A 20,667-nucleotide genomic window follows, 5' to 3' on the forward strand; every position below is an offset into this window, starting at 1 on the left:
TGCTGGTTGTGCTGCCTTTTCCCAGGGAAGCCTGAAGGAAAGAAAACACTTACAGGGTTCTCTTTGCAGTCTTCACTCAGCATCTCAGGGGCAATCCACCCTTCAGTTCCTGGCACACCTGACCGACGGCTAAAGCTGTGTCTGCCCACTGCTAGCTTCTTGCACAGGCCAAAGTCTGAAATCATAGCTTTGACCTTCCCATGGGCATTAGGCATCGAGATGAGGATGTTATGGGGCTTCAGGTCCCTGTGAACTATTACAAACACCCATTTATCCACTCCAGGCAATCCCAAAAACATATGTAAACTTTATTTACTGTTTGTTATATCTATGTCCTAACCTCAAACTAATGTCACTGGTAGAGGCTCATCACTTATTTTTAAATTCCATTACCAGCAGTCATTATGTTTTATAGTTCTATTCAAAAAAATGCAGCACACTGAACAAATGGTAATGACTAGCCTTACTAGGCCAATGCAGTGGAATTCTACAGGAGAGGGTAAGTGTCAAAGTAGTGTTAGGACAGAAACTATTGCTTGCTGCCAGCCATAGGTGGAGCCTTTCCACAGATTAAATGAGCAAGCCCTCAGCATCAGACCATTTTCTTTTTTTTTTTTTTTTGGCTAGGAAACTGGGGCATTCTATGCAACACTGAACCCTGAGGCATTCTTACCAATACTAAGGGAGTGCAGATAAGCAAGGCCAGCTGTTGTCTGTTGCAGGAGGGTGATGGGTTGCAAGCCATGGTGACTGAAGGCCTTCTGCTCAACATACTGTATAAGATGACAGAAAAACAGAAGAGTCAGCCACGACATTGCTTATCAGTAGCCTCTGCACGGACACTAAGTATACGCAAAAAAACATAAATTCAAAGTGGGAAAATTGCAGGCAGTCTAACGCTAGATGATAACACACATGCAAAAGCTTTTCTTGCCTGAAGGTGATGAGCTCTAAAACATCATTCAGAGCTAGAATTCTGTATATAGCACCGTGCCTCCAGAAGCATTTTGGGGGTCTTCAAAGTCCTGATGGAGAGGGAGGATGACTAGAATGGAGTCCTTCACAAGAAGAATACTAAAGGACAACAACTTCTGCCTTTAGGTCAGTACAGGGTTGGGAAGATAGTCCTGAAGGTTTAAGACCATCCCCCTTGTAGGAATGTGTAACTTTCTGAGGTGATGGTGACAATAACTGGGACATCTGCTGCAGGCACTTCAACAATTTAAGACTACGGGAAAACTGAAGGTCTTCCAGTGAGAAGACCAAAACATTATTTAGGTTTGCAAGTGACTCATCACCTCCTGTAAAGTGGCAGCACACAGCTCGATAGCTATGTACTGAAACTGCCGGTCTTTCTCTGTGCAGAAATAGCGGATCACGTTAGGATGCTCATCTGACTCCCGCAGCAGCTGCACTTCACGGTCTGCAAAGCTGAAGCATTCAGGAAGAATTCTTTTCACTGCAACATCACGGTTATCAAATGTCCCCCTGTGGACAGGAAAGCCATATCAACCTTTTAGACAAAGGCTGATGTAGACCAAGAAGGTACAAAGCGGATGACAACAGAAGACATTTTACAGAGGCATATCAAAGCGTTTCTCATGCAGGAAAGCGATACCTTTGGTCATTAAACATATCAAAGAGAAGTAATTCCGCTAGAGAAGAAATATTGCATGAAAATATTACACACACACACAAAATACTTTTAAAGAAAGTATTTTTGTTCAAAATAGGTGTATTAAAAAAGATGAAAGAATGACCCCAATGCAATGATACATTAATCAGTCTATTATTCAATACTGAATACATGTATTATCTCCTACCTGTAAACAATTGTTCCTTCGGCTCCATGTCCTAGTACATCTTTTGGGTTAAATGAAATCTTGCCAACCACCACTCTGTTTGCATCATCATCTGAACAAAAACAAGAGGATTGTTTTAGAACGGATCAAGCCAGCCTTGTACAACTGGGCATCCTTTGGGGCCAGTACGTAAAAATCTTTTTGCTCATGTTTAAATTGACAACACATTTGATCAAAAGAAATTAACAGCTGCATTTTGGTACTCATGCTGAGCAGGCACATACTTGTGTGTGACTCAACACAGAGATTCAAACTTACTCTGTACAGAACACCCTAACTACCTGTAGGTCTGAAAAGATCATGTCTCAAACAGTGTAAGAGACTAAGGGATCTCAGCAGATAAACTTTCTAAGAAGTTTATGTTTTGTTCAATTCAGGAAATGCAGATTGACAGGAAGTGAGCTTACTAGTAGCTTCCCTGCATAGTCTTTGAAGGGCCTAAAGAGAACACACTAGCAGACCGCACTGCATAATCCTTACTTCTGGATTCTAGCTGATACATATTATTTAAATGACCCTCTACCTGAAATGGCTGCAGGTTATAAGAATATACCCTCGTAGACCACATAAATCCCTCAGGTAGCAATTATGAACTGGATGTTCTTCTAAAGCAAATACTTCTCAAACAAAGTGAGGGATGAAACACCTGCACAGTGTTTTGTGAGTGGTCAGACTAAGTTAGGATGATGGTCTTTTTAGCTGTCAGATGCACTAAGTAGTACCATCAATAAGGACAGAGTGGGGAAATACAGACCCAATAAAGGCACTAGAACTACTTTACCCCCCTCTTCTTGCTCAGTGGAAAGGCAGCTCCCAACATCAGAGGTGGAGATGCTGGAATATGCAGAATGGTTTGATGCTCTGGGGGACATATTCGGTGTGCTGGTAGCTGAACTCTCTGTCCGTCCGTAGGAGGTGTCTAAGAAATCTGTTTCTGGAGGTAGGTCACTGGGAGCATGAAAGGGCAGCTTCTGTTGCTGCAAGAGCTGTATCTTCTCTTCCAGCTGATGCTGTCTCTGTTGTTGCTGATGTACACTCTGAAAGAGGATCTCAGTTCCATAAGTGAAGGAGTGAAGTTTCTCACAGACATGTCACAAAAGGGAGCACTATAGCCATTAGGGTAGATAGATCCAAAAGGTAGGGAAAATTTTTCTTGTTATTATACTATTAGCTAAGTAGCCTATGGAATGAAAGGGACTTTCCCTCACGTTTTCAATTTCATTCTGAACTTTCATAGCAAACCGAGGAATCACACAGGTTGGTTAATATTGCAAAAGCTGACTCATTAGGCTGACTGGGTGTCTTTCAATCACAGAAGGATAAAGGCTTTGATCCAAAAGCCAGAAAACCTGATAGTGGTTCAGATGAGGAAGGGGGGAATGAAGCCAGTGATTAACATTAAGATCATGTACATGGAAAATAGTAACATGAGAAACTGAACTGGTGGAATTAAAAAAAAAAAATCTCTGGAGTTGGCACATATGCCAGAGAAATCGCTGTTATACCAGATATATAGCCTTTGTTTCCCCCCTGCATATCTAGGGCTTAAAAATAAGAAAGAAAAATGTAGTGCATTATTTCCTAACTCCTGTGTCACCTGTTGGGGTTAGCTGCCAAATACTACTGACTGCCAAAACTGAAAAGCCCCCCAAACTAAGTCAGTATTACCATCGGATAGGTGATGATAAAAGCCACCCAGCCGATGAGCAGGAAAGTGCTGAGAATGATGGTGGCCATGTCTTTCAACATAGAGTCCACAGGAGCCTCTGGCCGAGCAATAGGCCGAGCAAGTTTCTCCTCAATGTCCTTTGGAACAGCAGGAGGCACTTCTGTTGTGGAACCTTCCACTATATCAATAACCTATGAGGAAGAGAAAGCTCTGTTAGCTCAAAAACCTCCATAAGCAGTAGATGATTTATATGCTAGGCTTTCTGCTAGATCACTTCTAATAATTTATACATTTATAATTATATAATAATTATTATACATTTAAAATAATAATTTATAGCCCTACCAAAAAGAGTTTTGCATGTGGAAAAAAAACATCTGAAAGCCCTAATTCTGAAATAAGAATGACACCTCATGATATCACTGATTCTACATGCAAGGTACATGAAAATCTGCCACAAGCAATGTGAAGTAATTTCATATAGCTTTTCTTCTGAGTCTCTCCACAACCTCTATTCTTCTATATTATTTAATCATCCAGTAAGATGATTATTCTCATCACAAACCTCTTCAATAGTGGCTTTATCAGAGTCAGCTGGAATCACATTTTCAGGCCTCTTGGGTAAATTGCTTGGGAATTTCTCCAGGATCTTTGTAGGGGCAGATAATGGTGTTTCGTGGTGCCCTTTAAATAAAACACATTTGTTGAAATAAGAAATTGTCCCTCTTCAAGGAAGAGGGCCTTGATTTCAGCATCTTTGCTTAAGAGCATACACAAAGTTGATTTTCAAAAGACTTGAGAACATCACAGTCCAAGAGCTTGCATTAAAACATTTTTCCCCCTGTTCCGCCCCTGCAGTCACAGGTATTGTGAAGAACTGCCTGTTAGGGCACTGACGATGGATTTGGTTCCTGAGCTCGCTGTGACCATGCCAGGAACACATTACAATGCCTCCTAGCTGTCTCTCTCTCAAGTTAGTTTTACTTTGTGATGTGGCCTTGAAGCAAAGATCGTGTTTGAGATCTGAAATAGTTCTGAAGGACATGAGTCATATTGCATAAGAAGGAAGGAAGAATCAATCCAGCACTTAGCTACAATTGCTCTTCACGCTCCTTTGGCTCATGCTAACCAAGTAAGTGAGAAGAAGGAGAAGCAACTGTGCTCCCAGCTTTTCCAATTGGAGTGCCTTAATCCCTCATTTGTGAAATGAGGAAGACACGAACATCCAATCTTTATAATGAGAATTAAAGTAATATGCACAATAAAATCCAAAAGAAACAGAATATAGTATGTACAACAATGTTCACCGTAAATTATCTATACCCCTCTCCGGATGAGGAGGCAAATAAATAAACAACTTCCCACACACTGAGCTGAACACTCCTCATCCTGTAAACTGAATAAAGCAGACGCCTTGGAAAAAACAGTAAGCAGATATCTGCTTAATGCATATTCCAAAGGGGATGAATTAACAATGATTACTAGAATGTAGTAATTGCCTCGGTTTAGGCAGTCATTGTGATTTTGATTTACAGAAGTAGAAAAACAGCTCTTAGGCCTGGGTTAGAAGTGTCCACGAGATGGCAATGTGAACTTGCCTGACAAGCAGACAAGCGCTAAGAGAGGGACCTCATAATATACCTATTAAAAGCCAGTCGTTCCAGTAGTTGAGTTTGGTCTTTTCTTTCAGTCTGCCTGAAAACTTCAAATCCGTACTGGGGGTGATAACACACTCGCCAGTGTCTTCAATTGTGACTCCTTCTGTTTTTGGACCCTCTAGTAAGGGTATAGCACTGCCACGGGGCTAGAAAGAGAGACCATTGCTATAATTAATGACGCACTGTTTCTCTGTAATATTTAAGTAGGCAAATAAGTAGAAAAAAATGGAAGGTCAAAATTAGTGGGCAAGCAAAAACTCCCAGCAGCAAAGTCACCATAAGTAAATACTGCTGTTACGCCCTCAGCAAATGCTTCAACAGCCTTGGACATTAGACCTAACTTACATGTTGCCTAGGCGATGAGATTACTCTCTCTTTTTAGAAAAGTGAAACAGGAGTTTTGTTTCCTACCTGGATAGTCACTGAAAAAAATAACTATGGTGCAGTTTCCTATCAAAAGGGAGTTATTTTGATTATAAAAATAAATAAAATTTTTAAAAAGCCATTTTAACAGTAACCACAATACATCAACAGTACTGCATAGCTACCTCTGGTCCACTCCTGCTAAGCTCATCTGGCACAATTCCCGATGATCTACAGTCACGTCTTTGCAGCATTTGAAATGACTTTGGAAATACAGTCATGCATTCTAAATGCTTACTGTTGTTTCATGAAGTACTCAATTTGCCATGCATTTATTGATAGCAATCTGCAATTTAAAAACTAATTGCTGTAGACCTACAGTCTTCCGTGTTTTATTTTCTATTTTAATAAGGATCATCCCTTTTCAGATATTGGAACAAACTTCATCGGTACAGGTCCACCTTATACTGCATAACAGTTTGTCTTCCATTACAAGACAGAATGATAGGGTTATAAAATCATTTTACTTAGGAAAGTATATCATGCTTTCACAACAGAAGTCTCAGAATTCCAGATGTAATCAAAATATCCCTTTTTTTAGATACACTGAAGATACTTCTCATAGAAGTAAGCTCACTATTTGTGTGTTTATTGGACTTTACAATAATTCTGTACATTTTGATGAACATATGTTCTACTGTCTGCTCTCACTCAAAATAGAGTTCATTTCAACTCCTTTGTAACTCAGAACAATACAAATTCTGTAAAGACACTTTTCAGCAGATATCATTCAACTCTTGAAGCTCCCAACTTACCATGACCGCTACTCCTTCATGCACCATTGATGGTGATGCATACAAACTTGTGGAGTACTTCCCTACATATAGAGTTGGTCTGGAAAAAAACAAAAACAATACATGTTAGAAAGAAATAGGTGACAGTTTTACCATCTTAGCTAGGTTGCCAAGGTTAAAACCCTGGCAACACAATCCTACAAAACTAATGCATGAATTTCTAAAATCATCAACATCTAGTTCTTAAAAACAATGAATTCATAAACTTAAATGCTGCTGTATGATCAAGCCATTTGTTTTAATTATGAAAGCATTATTAGTTGTCATTACTCATATAACTCATGTCCTATTCTTTATTATTCAACAGCTGACATTTGCCAAAATGTTTTGCACCTAAATGAAAAATTACATTATAAACTACATTTTTAAAAAGCATTATAAAAAATACATTTATAATTCATTATAAAAATTATATTATAATCTACATTATTAAAATATTCTTTTATTAAGTAAACACAGAACGTCTGATAAAAAAATTAATAAACATTTGCTAAATTTTTCATAGTTTTTTTGTCTCTGTCTTTAGATAGTGAAAGATGAAAAATGATATACAATGACTGCTAGAGAGCTAGGCTGCTGACAAAACCCTGACAAATAGCAAAATCAACAGGAATATTCATGCTCACGTTAGTTTGCTCTTGGTCTCTGTTTCCTTTGGGAAAGGATATTTCCACTTGGTAATGTGTCCAACCTCCCCAGACATGAATGTCAAGTATCGCAGAGTTTCTATCCCCACATTTGTGTGCATAACTTTCCGTAATCCTTCACGTTGCCAGATGTAAAAAGCTACCACAGGAGAAGCGTAATTCTGAATCCACAGCACGTCCCCAGACTCACTGTCTACAGTCACCACCAGCCCATCTCCATTAGACACAAAGTGGGACATTTCTGCAATATACAAATAAGATAGAGATCGTCTGGATTGTTGCTTACATGCAACTTTAATACAAATTAACAGTTCAAGCCTTACATTAACTGTGGAGCTCACTACATCTTCTATTGCAAATGAAGAGCTGTCAAGTTATGCCAATAAAAGTTCAGTTTTGTCAGACCAGCAGGAAAACCACATTTATTTAGCTCATCTGTTCAGCATGTACAACAGCAAGGATTTGTAGATCTCACTGCTGTAAACGTACAGATTAATTTACATACAAATCATGCCTTTGCTACATGCTGAAAAGGGAGCTTTCATGGGTGACTGAGAGGTCTCACAAATGGCTGAAAGCTCTTCCATAGTTTGTTCAGTGTCCAGATTCAGGAGACTCAGTGCCCGTAGAGATGTAACCCTGCAGAGCTGTTCTGTGCCCAGTACCTGTGATAGCAAATGGGCAGTCCAAACAGACTTTTGATTAACCTTACTTTTTGATTACTTACCATCCTATGGTAACTTACTCATTATCGAAAAGAATACAAATATTTTTTTTCTGTATGCAATGTCCATGGCCAATACGTGAACAAAAATTACAAAAATTAAATTCTTACTGTATTTTATGTCTTCATCGGGCATAGTAGCTGCATAATCAAAATAGGTGGCATTCCATCTCAGCTCCTTCTTCTTGGTGTCATACATTGTGATCGTGTACTCTGTTAAAAAATATACAGTCTGTGAAGCAAAAAAACCTATGAGAGAATAGAATCAATCACCTCAAACGTGAGACACTCTTCAAAACAGCACACATCGCTTACTGCTCTCTGCATTTCATTTTCCCAACACTTCGGTAAATAACCACTTAATAGTTGTTAAAGACAATACCTAATCCACTCATATACTGATCTACAGCAATCTCAGAATAAGCCCTGCAGGCAGTTACTGCCCACATCACCATCATTTTATTTTTACTGCACAGCTTCTTCTGATGTACTTTGTTTTACTTAAAATTTCCAAACCCTGCTTTCTAAAATACAGCATTACTGTGTAACTGAACTATCACACTTAGGAATATTTAAATAATACATTAATATAGAGATTAAAGTCTATATGATTCATTCCTTCTTACTAGTCAACATCTATACATGGGTTCTTGGTCTTAAATACTGTAATTTCAGCCAATAAATATGCTGTTATCTCCATTTTCCTTGAACATTTTTTATGAAAGCTGTATGCTACACAGCAGACTTGGGTTCATAGCTGATAGTGGAATGCATTGTTAAATAAAATATAAATGCCACTTACTCAACAACAAAAATAATGGATCATGACTACTCCCAAATTTAAAAAAGCAGTGTCTTTCCACAGCCATGAAGAGTTAAAAATACTGTGTACAGTCTAAAATCATAATTTACTGAGGAGATTCTAAGAAATAAACTTGAAAACTTGGACTGATAGGAAGGTCAATTATTATGATCCTAAACTTTAAAAACAAAACAAAAATAAAGTAAACATATTATCTTCTGAGCTGCAGAAAAAAAAAGCATATGACCTGTTCTCCCAAGATACAGTAGGGATGTTGATGGGCAAAGACTTTCTGCAAATGAAGAAGTCAAGGTCTGCTGTTTCTCCCCAGTCATGAGGTCAATCACGTACCAAATATCCTGCTTTTTACCTGAAATTATAATTTAAGCTGTGTTACCATTTGGTTGGAATATTGTACTCCCAATTAAGTTTTTCATTCCTCTTTTTTCCTTAGCAGGCTCATGAGCTTAATATGAGTAAGGCATTTTTAATAAAACAACTTCTTAGTCAGGCTTAGTTTCATCATTTAGCACTGCTGGCCAATTCCAAATATTGATGAGAACAACTAAATACAGTATTTAGAACAGTCAGTACTATTGGCTAACATACTTTTTCACATTAATAATATCTAAGAGAATTCTAAGTGTAAAAAATCCTAGAAGCTAGTAGAGGAGACTGAGGTGCTGCTGTTGAAGGACAGTAGATAGAAGAAATGATGAGGGCCTACACATTCCAAATTGATTAAGGACTATAATCCTAACAACACATTCAACACTATGTGAGAGCCACAACCTTGAATAATTCTCTGATAAGTCTGCGACTCTAACATATATGCGTCCAGCACAGAAGCTCAGATAGACATTTTTCACCCCTTTCCCAGACCAACACAAAGCAGAGAACCACAAGTTGGTATTGTCCCTTCAGACTGAAATACTAAGTTCATCCTGATCCTTCACACATCTATTGTCATAAGCAATAACTGCCCTTCCTCGTCCCTTCTTCCAAATCCATCTGCAATTAGAATGAGTCAGGACAAGTAAGCTACAAATTTGCTGTTATCTATACAGTGAACCCACTGTATCTCAGATAATGGAACGCGTCTAACCCTGTTGCAACGGGATTTCTAACATAATGATAATTGTACTATAAGCAGTCAATGACATTTATAAGCATAACTTTCTAAGTAGAAATCACTTTTTGTTGAGAGATAGCATATAAAGAAACAAACAAAAAATCATACAGGCTATTCCCTGCTTAGAAAAGTTATTCTCTCCTTCAGGAAAAGTATTTGTTTTTTAATCTTCACACAGCAATTCAATTTATATTCAATCGATTTTCTATCATCAGAAACATTCACAAAAAACTACAATTAATACCCAAAATAAAACTTTTCCACGCAGTCTGCCTGGGAGTCTCTATGTTTTATGGTCACTGAATATGCTACAATCTAAAAAAAGATTTAATTTGAGCTCACCCATGTAAAGGATCCCATCTGAACTGCGACATGGAGATGCCTGCACCAGCTCTGGGATGGTAAAGGGAAGTTTCTGGAGGGAAAAAGGGGACGACAATAAAAAAATATTTATATTGCTGTGATAGTCTGCTTTTGTTCATAGAAAAGGGTGGCCAGAAAAGTTCAGAAACCTCAAACAACAGTTTTTTTATTCTTTGCTTGCATTATTGCAGTTTCCTGAGAATGCAAAATTTCAGGTCAAAACCCTACTCTGAAAACCCAGAACAGACGAAGTCTCTCCCAAACAGTTTACAACAGGAGAAACGCATGTGGAATGAACTACTTGCAGCAGAGAGGTTTGGATGCCAAGACTCTGTGGTTTTAAGGTCTACCATCATCACTTAAAAGCTCTCTAGGCTTCAACGTACTGTGGTTTAATTGCCTCAACTGTAACGGGTATAAAATGTTTCTCCACAGTAACAACTATAAAGGCCAGATATCTTCATACAAATGAAACTGTTGAGAGAGTGAAGCATGAATCTCTGCCCACAGTGTTATTGAGATATTGCCAAGCATGTATTGTGCTTACAGAACGGGGGAAGACCCTTTACTAAGTTTTAACAGACTTTGAGTGGGATGAGGTCACAAGAGTAACAGACAAGCTACATCAGTAACAAAGACCAGTCCTTGGCAAAGTTGACTTAAATTCAGTGAAATTATCGCACTCTTCTTTATTATTTTTTATAATGGTGATTCCAATCAAAAATTTGATTACTTCAGTTCAAAAATGAAGGAAATTAACAGAATAAAGGAAACTTAGTAATTCAAATGGATTGCTGCTTCCTGGATTCACAGAGCAAAAGAACCAAGACTCATTTTGCAAGTTATGATTTGGCTGTACTGGGAGGAGGTAGAGTGGTGAGTAAATACTAAAATATTTAACAATATTGAAGTTCTTAAAGGAAATCACAGTAGCTGCCAGAGAAAAGAAAATAGTGGGAAGCCAAACATTTTATCTGAGTTTCATCACAAGGTTTAAAAATAAAAGTCCAACATTAGCTAACATCTGTGGGTTACATGGATTGGTGAGTATTTAGGAAAGGGTCAGCATTTTTGTCTGCTCACTATACCTTATAGAGACATCTTCTAAAGGTGTCAGCAAAGAGTAAATATTAATCCTGGCTTTTAGCAGATGGTTCTAGAAGATTTAAAATTTGGGTGAAAGAGACATACCCAATTTGTATTGTTCTGGGCACACCTTTCCCATGAGGTTGTACAGAGATCATACAGCGTTTAGATAATACCAGAGAAATGTTATTTGTCATCATCATTATTTTAGCAAGTTTCAAAACCAACAATATTGGCAATGATTTCCTGATAGTCACAAGAAAGGTGACATTTCACTCTTAGAAAGCACATTATCACTCTGCAAAGGTGCTAGCAAAAGAACATAGAGGCACTGTCATGCTAAAAACCTGTATCGTAACACTGGGACATACAACAGATGGGTTTTGGTGTGATCACGCTTCTCCAAGAAACTGGTAGAATTCCATTAAATAATATAAAACCAAATGGCCTTTATAGTACTGTCAAGAAAGCAGAATGTTTCCTTGGGGACTTATCCTTCTTGTGAATCTGATTGGGGCACTTGTCTAAAAACTGTGAGAAAATTTCTAACATATACTTACAGTCAAGCCTTCATTATTTTTGCCACCAAGTGTATACAAACTGCCATCATTTGGGTCTGGAAGAAACGCTGGCCTAGGATTTAAACAGCAATTATAAATGATTTAAAAAAAAACAACAATAATACTGTGTTTCTCAAAGAACAGGAAAGCAACTATGGTCAGAAGCTCATCTAACATTAGAGAAGTTCATCTAACATTATACGTTTTGACTTTGTATTATTCATTTTTTGAAGTTTCATTTTTTAACTGTGAAAATGAAAAAAAAAAAAAAAAGAGGTTTCAGAACTGATATAACATAGCATTACTAATACTTGTGAAAATTCAAAGATCCATATGTGGCAGACAATCACCTGGTTGAAAGCTTTTAAACAAGATCTATATGCTTATAAATTGTCACAGAATTTATGAAGAAGGAAAAAAAAGAAACAAGAAACAAAGAAACAAACATAAACAAAAATCAGAGCATAAGGAAGGCAAGGAACAATAAAAGGATTGCCAAAACGCAGTAAATTTAAGAGGGAAAGGCAAGCCTCCACGCAAATTACCAAAAATAAATGAATAAATACCCCAAACCAAAATCAAAACCAAATTCAAAAACAAAACCACAAAAAAGAAAGAATTTTACCACCGACTACAGAGACAAAATTAAAGCCTCGAATTAAATGCAATACTGCTATGCTGAAGGAACTACTCTGAAGTAGTAGCTTGAGGGTTTCATTTGAAGATTCTGGTAGTGGTCGTGGTTGGCGTTTCCTGTGCTTCACTAGTTTTAGTCTTTTATTTGAAGAAAACAAGAAGCACAAAACCCAAAGATCACTCCCTATTTGTTTCCGTCATTTTCAAAGCTGCTCAGTTAAGCTTCTGGCATAGTTATCACACTTCATCTCTAAACTTGATCAAGGTCTTGAGAGAACAATCTGCAGACAGGATGTTTCATCTCAGTGTTATAGAAGTAAGAGAATTGCATGTAGCTAATTATACATAAAGAGCAGTATCTGCTCTTTAAACTTAAAGGTTCACTTATGCAAGGCATGCCACCTTCCCATAGTTTTGGTTCAAATTAAACTACATTTCAAGATGTTAGTGAAAAACAAACAAGCAATAAATGAGAGCAAGGAAACAGACTTACTCTTCCACGTGTATTGGCACCTGTAGTACAGGATCTGCATAAACAACAAAGGAAAAGTCATAATACTGGCAATTCAGTTCCTTCATCTCACTAGACTTTTCCACACTACTCCCCAGCTACCCATGGGAGCAGAGTTGGAGAAGGTCAGTACTATACTGTATCCCAAGTCTCCTTACTTCTCTCCTGGACAGAGCTCATCATCTGTAGGAGCCACCTGTATTCACGGTAACAACATTCCTGCTCTCAGCATGCGTATGTGATCTCTGGGCACTGGCTGCCCAGGAGGTAGCTCACCATAATTTGCAGCAACTGCTGTTATCGTACAGGCTTCAACAACCTATTTTACTTCAAAACAAGCTACAGCTAATGGAAGATTGCGGAGACTCTGAGAACAGATACAAAAATAGGCATGTTGATATTTTCATAACAGAAGGCCAACCTAATGCTTTTTTAATCTGTATTTTCCAAACTTTTGCTACTTTGTGTCTCAGGTATCTAGTTTATTACCAGGCATGTAAATCTATGGCTTTTAGCCAACACCGTTTAATTTAAAATGAAACATACAAACTGAAAGCCTAGTTGTACACATACTGAAATCAGTGAGGTGACTGCCAATGACTTAAAAGCCAGGCTCCGATGCAAGTCAGAAAAACCTAGTTCCACTTCCTACTCCAAGTGAAAACTGCCACGATCAGCATGTCATTGAAAATAAAGACAGAAGTTGGCCAAGGGCTAGATAAAATTACTTTAAAACTAATTTTTTCACTTAAATAAATCTCCCCACTAAAATGTCTCCAAGAATCTGTATTACATAAAAATCAAAAGATATGGAAACAATCTCACAGTAGTTGGCATTTGAACCATCAGAAACACAGCTCAGCTTTCATCAACAAAAGGAAGATACAAAACTGGAACTGACAGTATTAAATCTAAATCTTCATATATTAAAAGATAATTAAGAACAGTAAATCTGATCTTAATGTAAATTGATGGCACCTAAAAATTACTATCGGAGGCCTCAAAAAATCCTGAAACATGGGATTTTCAACCCTGATGCCAAAACCATGGAAGTGACCGGACTTGTAAGACATACTCTAGAATTAGCAAGACAAATGTCTGCATTTATTTATGGGTATATTGGCAGAAAGTAACTCAGAAGTCAAGAGGGTGCAATGTTATCTTCACTTCTTCGCAGGGCAAATCAAACCATTATAATAAAATAACTCTAAGTAAGAAGATTAAAGATGATCAAACCAACAAATTCTGTTTTTTCACCTGTTCTGTCTCTGTGCAAACATTATGCTGCAACAGGAAGGAAATAAGAATAAAACCAATGATGTTGTGAGTCTTCGATAAGGAAATTGGCACAGATTCTGTACAGCTTGAGTGTACTGCAGTATTTGCAGAGCTCAGCAAGACAAGAACATGAAATTTGTGATTCATTTTATGGGTCTTTTAAGTCTCTGCCACTCTGCAGTGTATTACACCACACAATGACCTAGGAGTGTGTCCCTTCATTTTTATAAAACTGATTAAAAAAAAATGTAAGAAAGCCCTACCTAAACATAGCTCTAGCAGCAATGCAGCTAAAAGCAGTAATAGTCACCAAAGATTCACAGACAATTTCAGACAGAAAGTACAATATAAGGAATAACAGTGGATCTATTTTTATCAATTTATTTTTACAACAGTAAACACTCTCACAGCAGCTCCATTCAAAGCTTGTATATATTTGTTTCTTTTTAAGCCTATGAAATGTCCTAGAGTCATCCTTAAAGGTGTCAGAATAAACTACCCAAAAACATATTAAGCTTCTGGGAACAACCCAGTCAGCTGGAGAGAGCTGTGCTCTACACTGGCACTGAATCATACATACCATGCCCAGCAAACCCACTGCAAAATTATTATCACAGCTGCCACTGCTCATTGATGTAAGATGGGAATGATATGTAAGTGTACAGCTCCACATTATATCATAAACACCATTTAATTTATTGAGAACAGAAACAAACATCAGACAGGCTTAGGAGTAACTAACACTCAAACCCAGAAGCCAAGTGATTCATCATTATGGACCTGTCCCTGCAGATCACACTACTTAGCCAAACCTTTATTCCACTGTACTACATCAAGCAATTCATTCCTGTCCCTTGTGTGAAGAAACTGCTTTCAGGATATGCTGGGAGGACCCAAGCTTGCAGTTGATCGTATGCCAAATATTTCTCGGCATTTGCGTCAAGTATTCCATGACCTTTAGGAGATGCAACACAAACGGTCACTTACAACATCCACTACTAAAGAAATGCAAGCTAGAAAAAAGCATTAGATGGCTGCTGTATACAGCGCTTAGGCTCTGGAGTTGAGCTGCTAGGTTGAACTACTGCAAGCCAGTATCCAGAAGCCCAGAAGAACCCAACTAAAAGAAGAACGAGATGTTAAAGACCACAGGCTAGAGCTTCTATAATCATAAGTGCTTCACTGGAAGTGAAAAGCTCCCAGTTTTCTGACGGAAACAGCAGCAGAAATCAGCAGAAAATGTCACCTGCCTCAGTTAAAGTAAGATTTAATGCAAATGCTATAGGTGTTCCTAAAGGCAAAAACCAAATAAACTATGCAAGTCTCTTACTGAATACTTTGAGAGTTTCACTGGGTAAAAAATAAACTGTTGCCTGTGGTGATGATGCCTACTGCTAGACAATTGCGTCAACAAATGTGCTTAAGCAACTTCGTCCTATCTACAAGCATCTCCTCAAACGATCATTTGTGATAACAAAGCTGCACAACTTGCTTTTGAAGTGCTAACTGGCTGCATATACATTTTATTTATTTTTTTATAAGTGCAGATTTTCTCAAAAATTACTTTTTAGCCAGCCTAGGGAAAGCAAGAGATAGCTTCTTGCCCAAAGTACTCTTAGAAATCTTTACATTTATTTTTAATAATCAGTACTGCCTGAATAAACAGTGCTAGCTGAATCAATCTCCAAATTTTCTAACTGCACTGTTACTGGCATAACACAACACACTCTCTACAGTAGAACAGGACAGAATGTGACCTTTTCAAACTTTTTAATATTTCTTTTTTTTTCAAAGAACATTCAGAGAAATCTGAACAAGTACAAGAAATATCAAAAGGTAAATCACGTCTTCTTGCAACTGGTCCTAGATAATCCATGACATTTGCAGGAGAATCTGGTTACTAATGTCCTACGACTCCCTCCCTGCACTCAAAATACCATGAATAAAAGCTAAATATTTTTGTACAAATATCTTGATTTCACTTAGTTTTCAAAGACTGGGCAATCTACTTTTACAAAAGTAAGTGCTCCACTCTGATCCAACTGTTTCAAATGTTCTGTCATTTTATTGAAGACATAGCACTGTAATAGTGAAGGAATACACACATACATGTGAAACGCATTTGCAGTAAGTTTTTTACCCCAACCTTTTATTTCTGAAAGCCATTGGAAAAATGTCACTCACAGCAATTGCATCAATAGATGCAATATCCTACACTTCTGTTAACAATGCCAGAGATCCCACAAACGATCCCATTCCAACTCCCGTAATGAGTTTTTCTGAAGCACTTGCGTATCAGAGTGCACAAAAGAAAGACTTAAGTCCTAAGCTGTTTGGTGAGTGCCATACAGAAGCATCATGCTCACAAAAAGTCCTTATTTTTTTCTTTTGTATCGTGTCTTCAGTATCAAGAACAGTGCTTGAGTGAAAAAAAATCTTACTTTTACTTGTCTTCTCAGTAACTGAAATCTGATTTAGCAGCAATGATAAAGATGTAGATGGAATAGATTAAGTTGTTACTATGAAGCAGCAGAAAAATTCTGCAGTATTTACTGGCATGTGAGACAAAACACTGATTATTCTGATGGCTTCCTGCAACATGTAAGTGTTGTATATCATAGAATCATAGAATCTCAGAATCATTCAGGAAAAGACCTGTAAGACCATCTAGCCTAACCCTTAACCTAGTACTGTTAGGAAGCATTTAGTATCAAATACATAATCCTGATTCACTTCCATCAAAGAGGCAATTCACAGTGGATGAACATAAACAGAGTGAGGGGTATTTTTTTGAAGTTACAGAAATTCTCTTTTCACTAGTAGCACTATCCACCTGTAAATGGCTGTGGAAAGCCATTTCTCTATATCCTTAGCTGCTGGGGTGAAGCAAATTTTCTCATTTTCTTAACACTTTCATTATCTTGAACTAAGGTTGTAGCTCTACAAAGATACTCTGAAGACAGACAATGAACTCTTTGCATTCACTTTCATGTGGTCTGGGACATAGTCCAATTTTACTTCAAAGTTTGTTTTGAAATAAGAATTCACTCAGAGATAAAAGAGGATCTTGTGAGGTTAATTTACTGCTGTCAAGTCATATAACAGTTCTTGTATGCTTGAACACAGACTAGTGAAAAAACATCCTGAATCATCTTAGAACTGAGGTCACCTGCTTCACAATGAGTCAACTGGAAAAGGTTCTTGCACAAGTCGGAGGACTGAGGCCTTATCTTCTATTCAACAGCTCAGCGCTCAAGTGTTAACACGCTGAGACTGGAAGCACATCCTGCTTGCAAAGTTTCCGTGAACTGCAGTTCCCTGTAATTAGGCAAGTCATTCTAATTGGCTTGATCTGTTCCAATACCAACAATGATAATAACCACTGAACAAAGCAGTATGTATTCTGCATCTAAACAAAAACTTTATCACAAAGAAAACATGATAAAACTGTGATATAAATACATCTGCCTCTTCCTTAAGCTCAAATCCTTATATTCAAATCCTACAATTCAATACACATGAGCTTTAGCTTTCTGATCTGGTAATGCACACGAGTCAGCAAGCACATGCATTTGTAAAGTTATCACCATTGATACTCTTCAGCAAATTTAGCAAAACTAATTACTACCCCCCACACAGAGAGTTCAATGGCATGAGGATAATAAAACTACTATTAGAAAGACTGCTGAAACCTATCCTTGTCATTGCAGAACTTCAAAGTCATTATTTTTTAAGAACTAAAAAGCTTCCAATTTTACACATTAATAAAAAGATCTGTAAAATAAATTTGGATGAAAAAAATAATAGGACTGATTCTAGATAATAAAGATTTATTCTACAACTCTAACACTATACTCACAAGTAAAGCAGCTATTAGAAACCTGTTGGCCTAATGTCTATCCAGTAATTTAGGCAATTTTGAGGCTAAGTTATAATTCACTGAACATTTTGACCTGGGCAAGCAGATGCCCCTAGACAGTTTTGGTTGCATCATGACCAGAAACTATTTTTGCCTTTATTACTTGCTTGTGGGTGGGCAGAAGTATGTGATACATTCCAGATTATTCTGAAATAATTCTAACCCATATTTTGCATACACATGGAAAAAAGCCATATATACAATTTTTGAAACTGTAACTGCAATACTAAACGTATCTTTGCCTTTTTTTCCATATTTCACAAATACGTGACAAGATAAATCTGCCCTTTAACCAAGTCAAGAACAAGTCTTTTTTAATGCACAAGATAGAGCTGTACATTCTCGTCGCTATAATGCGTCCCTAAGAAGACCATACAAACCCAATGACTGGAAAGGAGAAGTGGGGGATTCTGAAAGAGCAAGCGAGTAAGTTGCTGCCCCACTGGAATGAGCTGGAAAAAACGGTTTCCTGATCTGAGGCCCTACCATAAGATCTGGGCTAACGGGCCAATTTAAAATCATGTCATCTTTGCTTGCTGTTGAAATTACAGAAATTGAGGTTAGAGATACTAACTAACCACACTCTGGAATATGTTGGAAAGAGAACCCTTCTACAGTCATTTTGACAATCGTTATTAATTTACAGCAATGCACAGATATTTCTTCCCAGCTGGGAATAACCACTGTTATCGGAGCAAGACCTACAGATCTCAGACTAGTCCTTTAAAATTTACCTATTGGGTATCGTTAATACATACAGTCTTTGTATCTTTGCCTTATCGTGACTAGTCCACTGCAGTCCAGAGGTCACAAGTAAGGTATTAGAAATCAGAACCTTTTAAATCAACTTTTGTCATTGATTGTTTTATTACTACAGAGAACTGAATGTCATAACAATTTCTGCTGGCTCTAAATCTACCAGCATTAGTTACCTGGCCACCAAAACGCCCTCAGAGCTGTCAGATTGTAGGACACACAGAAGCCAACAGGAAATAAAGGCACAAAGCATTCTCAACAAGTAGGTCCAGAATCTCCCTACATATACAATCTCCCTACATGTGTAGGGAACACAGTTTTATTTCTGAACTACGAGAGTCCTATTATTAACTGAACCAATTTTTTGCCTGCTTTATGGGGAGTACAAGTAATCAAACTGCCTTTCTTGCCAGCACTACTCAAAGGTAGGAAAACCAAACATGTTATTGTGGTGATAACCAGTGGCTCATTTACTCTGCATACCTAAGATAAGTTTCAGTGTTAAATTAAAACAAACCATACATGGCAGGATCTTCAGGAGTTTGTTTAAGTACTGCCTGATAATGAACACCACCTTGGTTTTTCTCCCAAACTAAATAAAATGCATAATAATTGTCCTTTGTTAAATACCTGGCTGCTTAAGTGCAGTGATAAAACCTTTCTTCCTGACAAAGGCCTCTAACAGCACTTCAGGTGACCTCCAGAACTTCTCCAAGCACATGAACCATACAACACATGGTTCATTGTCTGATACTCAGGTTGAAATGGCACCTGCAAGAACAATGCCTACAGTGCAAGCAACTTTCCATTGGGTAATCCTATGTAACACTACACACCTGTTGTTGACAGACAGAGCACACAGAAAAGCTGTTTATACAGTAATATTAATACTGAATTCTGCGCTGCTAAATCCACCAAGGGATTTAACACAGCAACATGGTATGGACTTTCATGGGCTATTAATTTCCAACAATTTTCCTTTGTTTGGGGTTCTCACGCACTGGGTGACCACCAAAAATTGACTTTTGCAAAAATACTTTAAAACCCTCCAATTACAAATTCATTCTCCAATTTACATGTACAGGCCCTTGTTCCATATATATTTAACTAAGTTAACTCATGAAGCATCTTGTAATAATGAAAACTATCACTATTATTTTATTTTTCTTTGAACCGTGTGTGCTGTTCTATTACATAGAAATAAACTAATGGACAATAAGTGCTTTGCAAAAAGCAGCTGAACAAACCTTATGTTGGTAACACACAGAACACAACACAGTGACAGAGGGGTAAAAAAAAAAAAAAAAAGGTCCTATAAAACTAGATTATCCAGTCTGGCAGTTCTACTGTACAAACAGTAGTTTTGCAACATTTTTTTTTAAAACAAGGGAAGTTCCTTGAGCAACACACTTTGACCAAGTTCCTTCTCTTTACCAAAGTCCCTTCATTTCTTCCTTAAACTTTTGCCCTTACTAAGTCTGCCTGCAGAAAAAAATTCTAGTTATGACATCCTTCAAGGATAGGACAAAGTAGTGTATATTCATGTCAGTTTAAGGACAAGCTAAAAAGAGTGAAAGCTCCTCTCAAAGCTGCAATAGCCTTTATAACAACAATAAAGGAGGAGGCTGATAACCTTTTCTTTATTCAAGCCTGCTCAGGCAAAGTAGAGGTCTAAATTTAAAGTAGAGTCACAGAGGGGGGAAAATGTAATCACACCCAGTAACCAAGATCCTTTGAGAAAGTACTTGCTCACCTCTTTTTGACTCAAGAGGAGCTACAAAAGCACTCCTTAATGAAATTAACTTTTTGTCTGGCAGAGTTGCATTCAAATAGGAATGTTCAAAGAA

General features: G+C 37.6%; 1 protein-coding gene across 2 annotated transcripts in view; it reads right to left on the minus strand.

Moving 5' to 3' along the window:
- The window catches only part of ERN1 (endoplasmic reticulum to nucleus signaling 1), a 36,887-nt gene that overhangs the window by 4,414 nt on the left and 11,806 nt on the right, over nucleotides 1–20,667 (minus strand). Inside the window, exons 3-17 of one of the 2 annotated variants that reach the window (XM_082774978.1) lie at nucleotides 12,850–12,883; nucleotides 11,721–11,793; nucleotides 10,054–10,126; nucleotides 8,827–8,949; nucleotides 7,889–7,990; nucleotides 7,033–7,294; nucleotides 6,368–6,446; nucleotides 5,173–5,335; nucleotides 4,097–4,215; nucleotides 3,531–3,722; nucleotides 2,644–2,899; nucleotides 1,824–1,914; nucleotides 1,299–1,488; nucleotides 674–773; nucleotides 54–253 (exon numbers count right to left, since the gene is read on the minus strand). In XM_082774978.1, the coding sequence (XP_082631104.1) occupies nucleotides 54–253; nucleotides 674–773; nucleotides 1,299–1,488; nucleotides 1,824–1,914; nucleotides 2,644–2,899; nucleotides 3,531–3,722; nucleotides 4,097–4,215; nucleotides 5,173–5,335; nucleotides 6,368–6,446; nucleotides 7,033–7,294; nucleotides 7,889–7,990; nucleotides 8,827–8,949; nucleotides 10,054–10,126; nucleotides 11,721–11,793; nucleotides 12,850–12,883 (2,057 nt within the window). Of the gene's footprint in view, nucleotides 1–53; nucleotides 254–673; nucleotides 774–1,298; nucleotides 1,489–1,823; nucleotides 1,915–2,643; nucleotides 2,900–3,530; nucleotides 3,723–4,096; nucleotides 4,216–5,172; nucleotides 5,336–6,367; nucleotides 6,447–7,032; nucleotides 7,295–7,888; nucleotides 8,010–8,826; nucleotides 8,950–10,053; nucleotides 10,127–11,720; nucleotides 11,794–12,849; nucleotides 12,884–20,667 lie in introns of those variants that run through there. The other variant, XM_082774979.1, reaches the window with a different exon arrangement.

The sequence above is a fragment of the Aythya marila genome, assembly GCF_965140915.1.
Source record: "Aythya marila genome assembly, chromosome: 18".
NCBI lineage: Eukaryota > Metazoa > Chordata > Aves > Anseriformes > Anatidae > Aythya > Aythya marila.